At 53.7% G+C, this 14,318-nt stretch overlaps 2 protein-coding genes across 2 annotated transcripts; one reads left to right on the plus strand and one right to left on the minus strand.

Annotated features, from left to right (window-relative positions):
• Positions 1-985: 985 nt before the first annotated feature.
• Positions 986-7,161, plus strand: VOLCADRAFT_79367 (uncharacterized protein; the record flags this gene model as incomplete). Its single annotated transcript, XM_002946730.1, has 12 exons — positions 986-1,122; positions 1,264-1,305; positions 1,474-1,615; positions 1,808-1,903; positions 2,822-2,956; positions 3,432-3,602; positions 4,137-4,272; positions 4,689-4,705; positions 5,326-5,403; positions 5,772-5,856; positions 6,268-6,367; positions 6,906-7,161. The coding sequence occupies exons 1-12, from the start codon at positions 1,067-1,069 to the stop codon at positions 7,159-7,161; spliced, it is 1,314 nt and encodes a 437-aa protein (XP_002946776.1). The 5' UTR covers positions 986-1,066.
• A 2,956-nt stretch (positions 7,162-10,117) lies between these two features.
• VOLCADRAFT_56214 (uncharacterized protein) lies at positions 10,118-13,958 on the minus strand (the record flags this gene model as incomplete). Its single annotated transcript, XM_002946917.1, has 6 exons — positions 10,118-10,264; positions 10,533-10,769; positions 11,227-11,331; positions 11,780-12,082; positions 12,501-12,643; positions 13,898-13,958. 6 exons carry the CDS (start codon positions 13,956-13,958, stop codon positions 10,118-10,120), a joined length of 996 nt encoding a protein of 331 aa, XP_002946963.1.
• Positions 13,959-14,318: the final 360 nt, after the last annotated feature.

The following is a 14,318-nucleotide window of genomic DNA, read 5'->3' on the forward strand; positions in this document are numbered from 1 at the left end:
CAATTTCTATCATTGAATATTCAAAGGTGTAATCCAACAGGCGATGGTTGCATAGTACGTCGCTGCGTCACGTCTCAAAGCCAGATAGTCGTTGCGGCTGCGAACTAATCGGGCGCTGCAGGTGCAAGAATGTTGTTCAAACCCCTAATTGATGGAAATGTCTTGGTTGCTACCTAACTTGTCAATTGGAGATGCATTCATGTTTGTCGCGTGTCGTACTGAACCAGTTGGTCGTACAGCCTTGCAAATTCATCTGCCATCTCAAGAATCACACAGGTCGTGATGTGATTATGGAGGATATGCACCCTAGAACAATAACCCAGCATGCATACAGAGGTTATCGTTGGCGTTTCCATTAAAGGCGTTTACCGGTAATTAGGAAATGAGCAGCAACATGGCGACCGATTGTTCCTTGGCGCATATCTCTATTTCAATATGCGGTACGTCTGTATCCCTGCCAGACAGGTGAGGGGGTGCCAGCTAGCACCCGTCGTCATCCTTTGGCACCCAGAAATACAGACCACACCTCTCAAAGGCCGTTTCTCGGCCGTTGGTACGCAGGTTCCAAAGATGCTTAGGTGACAGGCGGACAGGCCAGATCAGCTGGTTAGTCCCAGCTAGATACCTATCTACACAGGTCGACGATACCGTGGAGCTGGTAGTAGCAAGCGGCAAATCGCCCTGGTGCAGATTGATTAGAAGGCGTGCCGATGGTATTGGAGATCGTTAGTTCCCAATGCCGTCTCAACTAATGGTGAGGTTTTATGTTCTGTCGTCTGCATTTCCGTGTCGCGGAAACCTAATGAATTGCCCATACACTTAAATAAATGTGATAATTGGTTTGCGGACATCTTCACCGACAAAAAATGCTCTTCAGATTGCGAAGGCCACGAAGAGTACGGCATAGTTTCGGAGGCTACTCACTACGTCGCCACGAGATTAACCCAGCCATGGCTCATGTAAATATATTTCATAAATGCATGAGCACAGATTATAATTACAACGTTTTCCACTTTTGCTTGCTTCCTTTCAGTTGCGAAGGACAGTTGATTTTCGTAGTGCGCCAATGTTGCCTTGTCCATCACTTAGCAGGTCTGGATTGCATGCAAGGAGGCGAACGCGGTATGTGAACTTTATTACTGGTTGCGTTTGAACCTGTGGCTGAAGCTTCAGCCGTTTCGTGGGCACATCCTGCGGTCGTGGACCCGAAAGTTGATTTGTAAAAGTTATCCGCCTACCGTACGTCCATCCGTCTCATCGCAGGGGAGCTCTGAGGGTTCACGCGGTTGCCGCTCCAATTATTCCGTAAGACTGGTAATGCGGACGTCTATTTGTTCCCTTTTGAACCTCTCTTGTACAAACGGTGTAATACATCTCATTCGATTTCGGAATAAAACATGTCCATTGATGTAGCTTGCAAGCTCTGACATATGACGTTTCATCCCATCTTCGCTCATTGCACGCGCACCGCAGCGGCAAGGGCGAATGTCCTTTGTACAGGGACCGAACGGGCAAGCTCATCCCGGCGATGTGTGCGGACTATGGCTTCCGCTCGGGCGCGGGCAGGTTATACCAGGAGAGCTATGGCGAGGTGCCCAAAGACGTCTGGCAACTGGTAAGTGGTCAAAGGCAGGAAAGCAAAAAGACGGCGGGTCAAAAAACCTATAGGGTTGCACCCACCATCCTGGCACAGCAAATGGCGTTTGCAGTCCAACATGGCCGCCACGACACCCCGGCACCCCATGCATTCCACGGCTCCAACCCCCCGAACCTCGCCCCCCCGCGGTTCCGCCCCCGTGGCTGCCAGGCTAAGGACAACTACCGTCATGAGCTGGAGCAGCTCCGAAGAGCCGTACGATATCCACCCTCGGACGTACGGCAGCCCTCGCATCCCGTGGCGAAGGTACGGCACATTGCGGCACATAGTAGAGCGGCCGGGCGGAATGGGCGGAGTCTAATAATCTGAATGGCGATGAAAACCCATTGTGGGCCATCATGGGACTGGGGGGAGGGGGAAGGGGGGAAAGACGAACCACACACGATAGAAGGGGGAAGGGGGGGGAAGAAATGGGGGGAGGGGTGTTCACTTAGGGTTGGTGGCGCCGTGCTTAGCCTTTTAGGACGCGGAGGGGATGAGGTATTCTGTGACATGAGAATAGGGCTCTTAAGGGGGCCCTAAAGAGGAAACTCATAGATTCTGCACTCAAGAAAAAAGATCCAAGCAATGGAATCGTGGGCAGAGCTGTACTGCGAGGGCGCTGAGCGGGTCATATATCGGCGCATACACGTCGCCCCCGCTGGATTTGTTTCATACCTGGCAAGGATCTGACGTGTGCAGTATGTGTGTCTGTGTGTTTGTGTGTGTGTGTGTGTCTGTGTCTGTGTGTGTGTGTGTTTTTTGCCGGATCACACCATGCACCGCGCAAGTCCTGCGCAACTTATACGGCAGCAGTACATCGTACTGCTGCATGTCCAGACCCCGCCCAATCTAAACGAGGTCAAAAGTAAAAAGTCGTACCCAGTACGTGAATTCGTCGTATCTGTCTCATTTTTGCCTGACCCGCATCTTCGCGGCATCAAGAGCCTGTTGCCGATTCGCGCAATGGCTACGTAGCATACACGTGCATAGCCACTTGCGGTGGGTCGAGTAACGTTTTGGGGTGCGTTGACACCAGTTGAAAAAAATGTAAAACACACCAGACACATGCACACACACACACATACACACACACACGCCCGCGCGATATCCTGTTTCGTTGCACGTCCCTCCTCTCCTCCCGTTGCAACCACCAACCTCCGCCATGATGAACTCCTCCGTCAGGCGCTCCACACGGCCAATGGGGTGGTGGGTGCCGCCCTGGCGTCCTTGGATAAGGCCCTGGAAGAGGCCCGGGTGCTGCCGGAGCTACAGCCGCCGCCGGTACGAAGTGCCTTAGAGACCCAGGAGTTCAAGGAGGTGAGCCGCGGGTGTGTGCGGGTGTGGGTGTGGGTGCGGGCGGGTGTTAGTGGGTGTGGGTGGGTGTTGAGACAGGAGGAGGAGGGGAGAGTGGATGTTGATGGGTGGGACGGGGGGAATATATAGAGCGGGTGGGTTTGTGTGGGGGAAAGGGCTGCGCTTGTGGCGGCGGTGTCAGTGTGTTGGCACTTGTGTGCACTGTTAGGAGATGCCGCAGGCCAATTTACATCGCATGTCGCGATCTGGATTTCCTGATATGATTTTATATGATTTGAAACTTTGTCATTAAGGTTTGACCGATCATGGCTATGCGCGTGTCGGTGTCAAAACACACACTTGCACACACACACACACGTACACACACACACGTACACGTACACGTACACGTGGTTGATATACTCTGAACCTGCCGGCCCGTCCATCAGCCAGCGAGAAAACACGTCACGTGCAATGTTCTCCGTCGTTGTCGTTGCAGATCCGCGCTCGCTTGGATCAATTACGGCTGGATGCTGATGACGTCATTGCCGTGGAGCGAGAACGCATCGCGACGGGTGGGGGGGATATGGAAAGCCCCCTATGGGTCAAGGCGCCCTTCTACGCGCTGTGCTGGCTGTTGGATATCATGTACGACAACAAACCGATAGAGGTACGGACGGAGGTGGGCCAATGTCGGCGGCGGAGTGAAATCTTATTTTCTTTCATAGTTAGATCAGCTTCTCGTCATTGTGATTGTTATTGTGATGAAACGGGTTTTATGCTGGTTCCTTGACAGTTGGTAGTTAGTTGTCGGGCAGTTATGATCGTTGGCAATAAAATGAGGTTTGTGAGGTTTGTCATTATTATTTGTTTTCTGAAGTTCAGGGTTTTTGAGAGCTAAAGATGTTGTTCAGTCTTTTGCATAATGCCGTAGCTGGTTGGTTGTTCGATTGGTTGCCGTTCGCGCTTCAAAATATTGGTTACAAGTCGGTTGTCACTTGCCAATGCCGTACGTAACTTTTGCCGACGGTCAGTTACTGGGCAGTTGCTGTGGGCCTGCGGTTTGGCTGTTTGTTGCTGTGGGCCATTTTCTTCTTCTGTGACTTCAACATCACCCGAATACTCCTGACGGTGGTCTTTAACCCCCGCTGGGAGGCATCACAAGATAGAGCCTCATCATCCGCCCCTACATGTGCACCCGCAGAAGTTCTGGGTGCTTGAGACCGTGGCTCGTATCCCGTACTTTGCGTACATCTCCATCCTCCATCTGTACGAGTCCCTAGGGTTTTGGCGCGCGGGGGCGGAGCTCCGTAAGATCCACTTTGCTGAGGAGTGGAACGGTGAGCTGCCTGCGTTTATTGATTTTTATTGATTTTAAATAAAATTTTAGTGATTTTTTAGTGATTTTTAATACTGTTTAGTGCCATCGGAAAGGGGTCGGCACCAGTATAGTGCCCAGGGGGGTGGGGGGGTGGGGAAATCAAACTTATAATTATAATCCCGAGTGAAGTGTAGGGTAGGAGGTCTGTCTAACTTTCCCGTGTCAGGTGCTGTTTACCTAGGGTTTTGCCCTGAAACTTTGCTCTCTGCCTTTTGACCAACAAGAAGCATGGTTTGTCTCTACCTTCCCGGGGCTCACCCTCCCCCCGCCCCCCTCCCTCCCTTCCCCTTTCGCTGTTCCCCGCGGTGGACTTCCTGCGCGTGCTGAACCCCTGCGTTGATTTATTTTATCATCACCTTGCGCGCTGGCGGACAGAGATGCACCATTTGCAGGTAGGGTGGGGGGAATGGGTGGGGAGGTGGGTGAGTGGGGGATGAGTGGGGGTTGTGGGGGGGATTCGGTGTGAGTGGGGGCTTGGGGGGTGGGTACGTGCGTGGAGTTACGTAGGACGTGAGGGCAGTCATGGGGTCAGGAAAAGGGGGAAGTAATGGGTACATGTGCGGGGTTTCTTTTGCACCGAGTCCGGCGCATCGCGTTCGACATTTTATAATTGTATTACCGTTCACTATTTTTTAATTAACCGCCACTTCGCACTCTTCGCAACAAACCTAGTTTCCCGTTTCAAACGCGGGATTATTTTAAACATTGCAAAACCATTTTGAATCCAATGTCATGACCATGCTGTTGACCGCGTTGAATCAGGAGAAGCCTGGCATGGTCTTGAATTGACTTTAATTTCCCGGTTGAAAAGAAGAAGAATTTAACAATCAACAATGGCAAGATGCAAATTATTAGCTGTGTAGTTTCATGTAAGAGTGAAGAGGCCGATTCCTTCCACCTGAGGCTGCTGCGTCCGCCCTACATCGCCTTCGCACCGCCTCCGCATCCCCCGCCCGCCCACTCCCCTTCCCTCCCGCCTCCTGTGTCTCTGTGCTGTGCTGTGCTGTGTTAGATCATGGAGAGCCTAGGGGGAGATCGGGCCTGGATGGATCGCTTCATCGCCGAACATTCCGCCGTGTTTTACTACTGGGTAAGTGTCCGTTATGTTCGTTATGTTGTGGGTGTATGTGCCATGTGCCTTGCGCGCATGTCTTTTGAAAGTGTTGTAATAAGTGTCTTTGACGTTGTGGTACTCCTCGCCTCACACCCAACACCTCGATTACCCTTCTCTTCTGCTCCCTTTCCTTGTATTTAGACAGCCGTCGGATTCTGCCTGGTTCTGTCTCTACTTCTGTTGTTTGTCTGCCAGTCAGTCCGTCTGTCGGTCTGTCAGTCTGTATTTATTTCCCTTATCTTCCAATGTTTTCCTCCCCTTTGCCAGCTCCGCTTCCACCACAGCGTCCATCGCTGCCTGGCGCGTTCTGCCTTGAACTTGTGGTTCGCCCGCACCCGGTGCAGGTTTTGATTCTCTTCTACCTGGTATCTCCCCGGATGGCCTATAACTTCATGCAGCGGGTGGAGCTGCACGCTGCGGACACATACAGTGAGGTTTCTTGGGTGGGAGGCTCTTTGCGAGCGGAGGGTGGAGTGGTTATGGTGGTGGTGGTGGTGGGGGGACGGGAACACGGGAACACCACACTGCAAGCCTGTCGCACCCGCCACTGCGCCTGCCAGAACTGTTTGATCGAGAAGCCGTTGTGGCCCGCCTTCGCCCCTTCCTCACCTCCCCGTGTGACCTGACTATAGGACCTGACTACCTCGCGCCACCCCATCCCCATATCCCATCCCCCCTTATCCCCTTATCCCCCTTATCCCGGTCGCCGCCTTCAAGAACGCCTTTTGGTCAGTTCTACTTCTGGTACACTCTTGCCCTGGCAGCAGCTTCACTCGTTCGTGGTTCGTTTTTCCCCCTCATCCCCCTTTCCAACCCCCCCTATTCCATACTCCTCCACAGCGGCCTTCCTTCAGCGAAACGCTGCAGTCCTGGAGTCCATCCCGCCTCCCATGGTGGCTCTGCAGTACTACTATTCGGAGGACCTGTACCTTTTTGACGAGTGAGTGCCGTGACGAGTGAGTGAGTGAGTGGGAACCTGTTGTTTTTTGAGTGGATAATCTCCATTCGGGCTCGAACAGGTGATCTCCGGCTCGGGTGAGTTATGGCTTGAACCGCTTGTCTCCGGCTCAAGAGCGGCGGTCTGTCGCAGCTATCCGATTTGTAAGCCTGCTTGGGTAGCTGGCTCGGGTGGGGGTTTTGCTGGGCAGGCCGGCGAGTGTGAGTAGCGAGTCTTTTGAGGCCTCTTACGAAGCCAGGCGGCTTCCCCACTTTGCAGCGTCGTGGTGCGCTTTTTCTGGGATAATATGCGTTTTTTTGGATAATACGCTCAAAACCTCCTGCTCACCCATTAGTTGGCGTTGCGCAAGTGCAGGTCTTTCCTGTTTTCCTAACTCCCCCGTGGAAACCCCCCGCCCGCTTTCATCGTTATGGACCCCGGGAAGTTGCGTCTCAGGGTGTCGGCGGTTGGTTAGTGTTTTGTTTCTGGCATCTTGCATAAGATTGGAACCCCTCCCCCCGGTTGCGCCCAACCTCCGCAGGTTCCAGACCGCCTCCCGCGGCGCGCCACCTCGACGGCCTCGCTGCGAAACCCTGCTGGATGTCTTCAAGAATATCCGGGACGATGAGATGGAGCACGTGAAGACCATGATTGCCTGCCAGAATTCCACAATCGCAAAGGACATTGCCGCCGCGTCAGCGTCGTCGTCGTCGTCACCGTCACCGTCAGCGACGGAGCTGCCGGCACCGGCGACGCCGCCGAAGCGCGCCGCTGCCTCCACCGTTGTGGAGGAGTAATCGGGTCTTGGCGAATCAGAGACGGATGGTTTGAATTCGACTGTGGAAAGTGCAACGCGTCCCGCTGTACCTAATAACGCTTTTTATGTGCGATCTAACTTTGATTCTGCTTTCCTCTTGTCCGGCAAGTTAACATTTTTTGTTGGCCTGCTTCCGGCCGCTTGGCCGGGGTACGGGTACTGTATGTCTGTACGGCTTCTGCACCCGAGGGTGTGGCGGCTGGGGGCAGGCCGTTGTGGTGGAAGTGACTCCGCGTTGCGATGGCCCCGTGGGGTGATGTCTTACCGATCATGAAAGAACGTGCTATAGGTACCGGAAGGGAAGCGTGCATTGCGCGAGCTCCTGCCTAGAGCTGCCACACTACATCAATGCCGTACCGCTGCGAACTCAAGTTGTCGTTTTAGAGAATAAAGCTCGATGGTTGAAGCTGATTTGGGCGATTGGTGAACCTCCATGCGTGGTACGGCAATATGCTACTTTCCTAGGACAGCGTGAGCAAGAGTGTGTGTCTCCAAGGGGCATCCTTCTTAGGTACGACTTGCCGTTGTGAGAGTCACGTCTTCCCGTGTGCAGCGCAGCGCACCCTGTGTATTATCAGCGCAGCAGGTGGGGCGATCCCGAGCAAATGTCGGGCTGTGCCGATGTGTTCTGAAAAGTACAGAGCTGCAGGGGACTTGTTTCTCGACAGGATCTGTGCTTTTGACGACCCGGATTTGGCAGCCATCCGCGGCCAAGTTTGAGTTATTCCAGTGCGCTGCATGAAAAGATGCAATAGTATAGTACGTTGTGAATTTCCGACCTGTTTACGGCTGTGCATTGTGGCCGTGCGTGATATGCGTCTGTTCACTGCATATGAGCGGAAGATGCGTTGGGAGCTATGGGGACTACCGCGTATGGATGTATGTACCATCTAATCGATCCATCATGGCAATTAGTGCGTTGACGCGTATACTTGTGACGTACATATGTTGTTGCTGTTGTTGTTACAAGGTCGTGGGTGCGTTCCCCGTACCTGCAAACCACCCTAACACGAGCCGAGGGCTCAAGGGCTGCTAGATCGCCTATAAGCACCATCCTACCTCGCACTTCAAACGAAACAAGTGATGAAGGATACTAATGACCAAAGGGAACGATATAGAGTTGCGGTGGGACCATATAGTTTCCTGCATCCTTGCCAGGTGTTCAGTTTCCCACTTCATAGCGTCCTTCATGTGATCGAAGCGTGGGAAATCCATATCAGACCTACGTACATATGCGTGTCAGTATGCCAACATCCGTGTCTTCGAGGAATGGCGGGGAAGGCAAGTTTTTTAGGAGCGAGCGCACCATCTAAGGAACCGTAATTAAGTAAAGCCGCCATGCGTGCATTACGGGTATGTTATGGAGATACGTTGTGTGATCAGGACATCATGTCTGTTAGCACGTCATATGGCGTGACAACGATTCTGTGCGGCTGTTGCCTTTAAGCTTGATGTCGTACGAATTTACGTTATATCTCGCAATGCTGCCGAGGTATACATGCCTCCATGTGCGCGTACATGAAATCCATGTACAACGGATGGTCAGTCGTACGATAATCCCTCTTCCATGCATATTTACTCTACCGCCTGTACCTCACTTCGTGAACGTCCACAAGTAAACAACGCTCTCCTAGCCTGCAGTGAAGCCGGAAACAAAATCCATGAGGACTCTGTTCTGGGACGCAGCTGAAGACATCGCATGTCGCAATTGCAAACTGTGTGGTGGAATGTGGTGGCTTGTAAGCATCACCACACAACACGCATACAGGGCGGACGACAACAACATCTGATCTAAGTTTTCTTTAGGACAGATTGCAGCAGGATCTGGGTATATAGCCCCAGATGCTCGTCTGTCAGGACTACGAACCACACACCAAACCAAATCGGCACATTAAAAAAACTCTAGCAAAGCATAACGAATTTCCAAAGCTAACCAAGCTCAAGCACAAAAAACAGACATGTAACTTGCAATGCGACATTGAGAAGCAAGCTAAGTTCGCAACCCACACAAAAGCCACTTTCGTAAACACAGAGGTCACCTACACACGCACGAGCAACAACACAGCTCCAGAACCCTAACGAGACAGGAAGCGTTAAAAAAAACAGTTGCATATTGCATGTAACACAACCGAAAACATAAAATACCCGACACTGCCTTGCATACGTTCAAATGCTCATGAAACGTACCTCATGAAACAAGGTTTTCCAAGCGACTGTAATAATGAAGCGGCGGAGTCAGGGAGCTAAAACCCGGTGGGAGGGCTCTCTACTGTCGAGGACGTGCGGTGGGAAATCAGCAAGGGTTCGCGACGCGCCACGCGTTGTTACGATGCATAATCGGTCACGGCGATATTTTTACCCTCCCACCCCATGCTACATCACCCCAAAAGACAAAAAGCTTGGCTGCGGCGGTTCTTCCCTCCAGGAAAACCCATCCTCACGCACGCGCGCGCGCCGCGCGCACACAATCCTCCTTCCCCAAACCCTGCGGGATAGTCCCCCTGGGCTCCAGCCCATCTTCCCCGGACCGCCCCCTCCCTCACCATTCAAGATATGGTAGCACTCACCCTCAACCATTCATCGGCACCCAAGCGCCACACCCCAGCGGCTTAGGACCGTCTGACTTTCCTGACCTAATATGTACCCCACCATTCATCCCAGCCGTTGGGTATTTTGTCCGCGTCCGCTTTCCATCTTTGCTGCTTTCCCACTCCGTGTGCCCCTTCATGGACCCCAAGACTCCACCTGTTTTCCCCTTCCTAAGCCTCCCGACAAGCTGTGGTCACTGCCGCCGTTACCGCCCTCCGCATCCCCCACCAGGCCATCATCCCTCCGGCAGCAGGCACACCGAGCGCTTTCCCTCCCGTCATCGCGTTTTGCCGCCGCTGCAGCCGCAGTCTCCGTCCCTTGCAGACGCAGACGGCGACCTGTTTCTTTTACCTCATGCGATAATTCTGCGTGTTCTTGGCTTGCCCTCGCTCGCCCTTGAACTCGTAGTCGATGGTGATGTCCAGGTCGCGCGGGTTCTTGGCGTTGGGTTTGCAGTGGAGGGAGCCCTTGATGGTCTCGTCCTTGCAGGCGATCTGCGCCATTTAGGTAGTCCAGGGGTCGAAAGGTAAAAAAAGACAAGACGAGCGTGCAGAACCAGACCCTGGTCTGGTGTGTGAAGAGACGGCACGAATTGTGTAAGAAGGGTTCAGCTCCCTTGGCATTTCCATGAGTACTCTACTTGCCTGGTGTTACAAAGATTGGGATGAAAATGAAACTGCTCGCCTGGTTTGCCACAAGGCACTGCAATGATCCATCCATCCCTCCGGCCCCCCCCCCGGGCCCCCCCCGCAGCCAGCCTACCAGCGTGTCCTCCAGGTAAAACACGGTCTGCTTCCAGTGGGTGGCACGGTTGCGTGGCGAGGTGGAGAAGCCGAGCTGCTTGTGCCCCCGCGTGAAGGCCACGTCGAAGAAGGCCACCAGCGCGTGCACGTAGTCGTTGCGGTTGAGGGTGAGGGAGAAGGGCACCGAGAAGCTGGCGTCCTCCTTCTTCATGGTCGAGATGTCCACACTGACCACCGTCACGGTGGTGGTGGCAATCTGAAAGTGGACGAGGGGAACAGGGTGATGATGAAAATGATGGCGATGAAATGTCAGGAAGGCAGCGCGGAAGAGATGAGGATATGAAGGTTGTAGGTCGGGGGGTTCCAGACAGGCGAAAAGGGCTTCCGGGAAATGCGTAATGGCAAGGAAAGGAGAAAGGCAATGGCAATGGCAAAGAAAGAGTTTACTTGGTAAAGAACAAAGCAATAGTCACTTGGGACACGACACCACCGTAAGCGACCCAGATGGGCGGTGTGTAATAGGATGGGAGGTAAGGAAGGAAGGAGGCGGCGGTAAGTATAAAGCGAAAAGCGATGGCTGCCAGAGAGAATCCCCTCTCAACTGCCCTCCCCTCCCCTCCCCTCCCCTCCCCTCCGCGCCCCGCATCTCATCATCCATTTCACCTCTCTCCTACTTCCAGCTCCGAAACACTGAGACCCCCGTGAGTGCACACCTGGTCAGGCTCCACGATGTCTACCAGAGGCTCGGCAATCGCCAACTGGCGAATACAGCTCATGTTGAAGCCGTACACGTTGTCCCAAAACTCAATCTTGTCGTGCTGGGGTGCAAAATTTACAAAAAGAGGGAAAAAAGGAGGGAAGGATAGGAAAGAGCGCATTCGTGGGTATGTGGTGGTGGTGGTGGGAAGACGGAGTTGGAAACACGGCCGCGGGGAGAAACAAAGGGGGCCCGCAGGCTGACTAAGAAAGAGGACGGAAGTGGGGTTCTGGGGTGAGCTTCCGGAGCTGAGTGCCGAGTGGCATTGGAGGTCTCTGGCCTTGGCTATGCAAGATGCAGTTCTTCGGGGTAAATGGGAAACGACGGGGGAGAAAACTTAAGAAAGACCTCCACGCCTCTGGAGGTCCCTTTCCCCCTTTCAGGAAGAACCTCTCCTACCCCCCTCCACCTTCCCCATACACCATACCCTCCACCTTCCCCATACACACACAAAAAGCGCAGCGCCGCGCTCCCTCTCCCTCCCCCGCCAAATCCCACCCAAATCGCACCTTGTACTCGCCATCCTCGATGGCGCACAAACTCAGGGTGGCCTTATCAGGCATGATGATGCCGTCGGGAGCCAGCCACTTGTCCCGCGCGTATAACACGGTGTCCAACATGGACTCGTAGAACAAAAAGTAGCCCATCCATTCGCTCACAATGATGTCGACCTTCTCCACCGGCAGCGTCACCTCCTCTACCTTGCCCTTGATGATGGTCACGCGGTCCTCGTAGTTGTTATCTTTGACGATTTGCTTGGCCTGCTCAGCGATTGTACTGCATTCGATGCCGTACACATGTTTAGCGCCGGCCTGTACGGCCGGTACGTCACAAGGTGGAGCTCGAAGGAGTTCGGAAGCGGTACGGTAGGGACAGATAAGGTAGAGCGAGAACACCTACGACTGATCAAATTCACTAGGTCTATCTCCGGCAGGAGATTCAAATTCAGTAGGTCTCCGCTCAGCCGCCGCCGCCGCCTTTTATAGCCATATACAGCAGCAGCCGAACTGCTGGCGACATCGCACCGGTGACCGCTCAACCCCAATTTCCTCATGGGACATCGGCGGCACGCGGCTACCGAACCTATTCCCCGAACTACTACTCCAGGGCTCCCACCCAGTGTGCCTCCGCACATCTCGCCTTGATGAGCATATCTCGCGCCTTCGCCCCTACCACCACCACCACCACCCTGCCACGCCCCAGCGCGCGCGCGGTCCCGCCCGCACAAACCTTTGCGCTGAATAGGGACAGAATGCCGGTGCCACATCCTATGTCCAGAACGATCTTGTCCTTGAACAGGAAGGCGTTGTTCATGATGGCGCTCATGTAGGTCCGCGTGCGGACACTGTCCTTGAGCATCTCCTCATGGATGCCTGACGGCGGGAAACAACAGGAGGGAATGAGGAGGGAATGGGGAGGGAAGGGGGAGGGAATGAGGAGGGAATGGGGAGGGAATGAGGAGGGAAGGGGGAGGGAATGAGGAGGGAATGAGGAGGGAAGGGGGAGGGAAGGGGGAGGGAATGAGGAGGGAATGAGGAGGGAAGGGGGAGGGAATGAGGAGGGAAGGGGGAGGGAAGGAGGCGGAGAAGTATGTGTAGAGGTATGTGTAGAGGTGTCTATCTTCGAAGCAAGAAGAGGAAATCGAGGTGCTGGCGGGCCCCTCTTAGGGTCGGAGACGGTTGCGTTTGGGTTGGTGGACGTGGTGCTGGGTGTGGGAGTGATAAGATGCTCTAAGAACATGTGTGTGCTCGAACATGTGCGCTGAACGTGGGGATTGGGGGAGTTAACTGTTGGTGGGAGTTATTGGGGCGGGGAGTTAACTGTGTGGTGCGCAGGAAAGGAACTTGCGGCATCTGTGCCGTGGAACTTGCGGCCGGGCTCCAAGTGTCAGGAAGGTAATGGGACGGGACTTCGGACGGGAGGTGGCGACGTACAGACGCAGGCATGGGCGTAGGCATGTCATAACAACACAGAGATGTGGGCCATGGATGCATGCGGGGGTCAAGGCAACGGGGAGGTGTGACAGAGGAGTGCAGCGACAGCGGAAAAGCGGATTGAATAGACGGGAATTTGTGTAAAAGTCACCCGGACCGCGCGCGATATGGGCAGTCCTAGAGTGGACATGGAAATTAATTCCCCTGTGCAGGACAGGCCTCGATACATGAAACCCCCAGCATATGCTTCTTGGAAGCTTCTTAAGTTCGTTAAGGTGGGTGTAATTGTGGGTGCGGTTGTAATTGCCGCACGAAGGGGGAAATTCTGCGGAACTCCTTGGCCGAAGGCAGTGCTAGTGAAGGGGAATGTTTTGAGGACCAGAACGTCCTGTGAGCCTTTTATGCATTTGCGGTGTTAGCAAAGTGAGAGAAAGCAGTACAGGGCATGGGGTCCCCGGGGTCGCCACGGTGTCTCAGTCAGCAAGGGTTTGACCCAGAGGCCGCTGACCAGCGTGGTTTGGTGCACTTCCCCTATGTACGGGGACTCAAGGAGATGACATACAATTCTTGTGATGTGCTACATGCTAAGGAAGTGTTATCTGCTTTGGCGGCTGGGGGAATGGCGGCGGGTATGCCTACCATCCCAACACAAAACCTGCACTTTGCAGGTTCCATGTATTTCACCACACTTACCGAAATGCGAGTAACTGTCGAAATAGTAGTTTGCTGACGTAAGGTCCGACTGCGAAACCATGGAGATCGTCGGGTGATATCGACACACAAGGCAAGGAGGGGGATGAGCGGGGTAAACAGCATTCAACAGCTTATGAAAATCATTTTCCCCTGCAGCCGGCACACGCACAACGTGCACACCTGCGCTGCGCCAGCCGACGGAGTTGTATCCATTTGATCAGCCATGTTTAATATTGGCCTAGGATTATGTTTATTGTCCTAGTCTCAGCGGGGCGCAAGTGGCAAATAGACACATTGTATTAGAGTGTGACTAACATGGCGTACCTTTTCGAGAGGAGCCCGATCAAATACACATATTCTCATGCATGTTATTGCATAATTCGACAGATGCAAACATCTCCTTATACTTACGCCATTAGCT

Source organism: Volvox carteri (genome assembly GCF_000143455.1).
Source record: "Volvox carteri f. nagariensis unplaced genomic scaffold VOLCAscaffold_4, whole genome shotgun sequence".
Lineage (NCBI taxonomy): Eukaryota > Viridiplantae > Chlorophyta > Chlorophyceae > Chlamydomonadales > Volvocaceae > Volvox > Volvox carteri.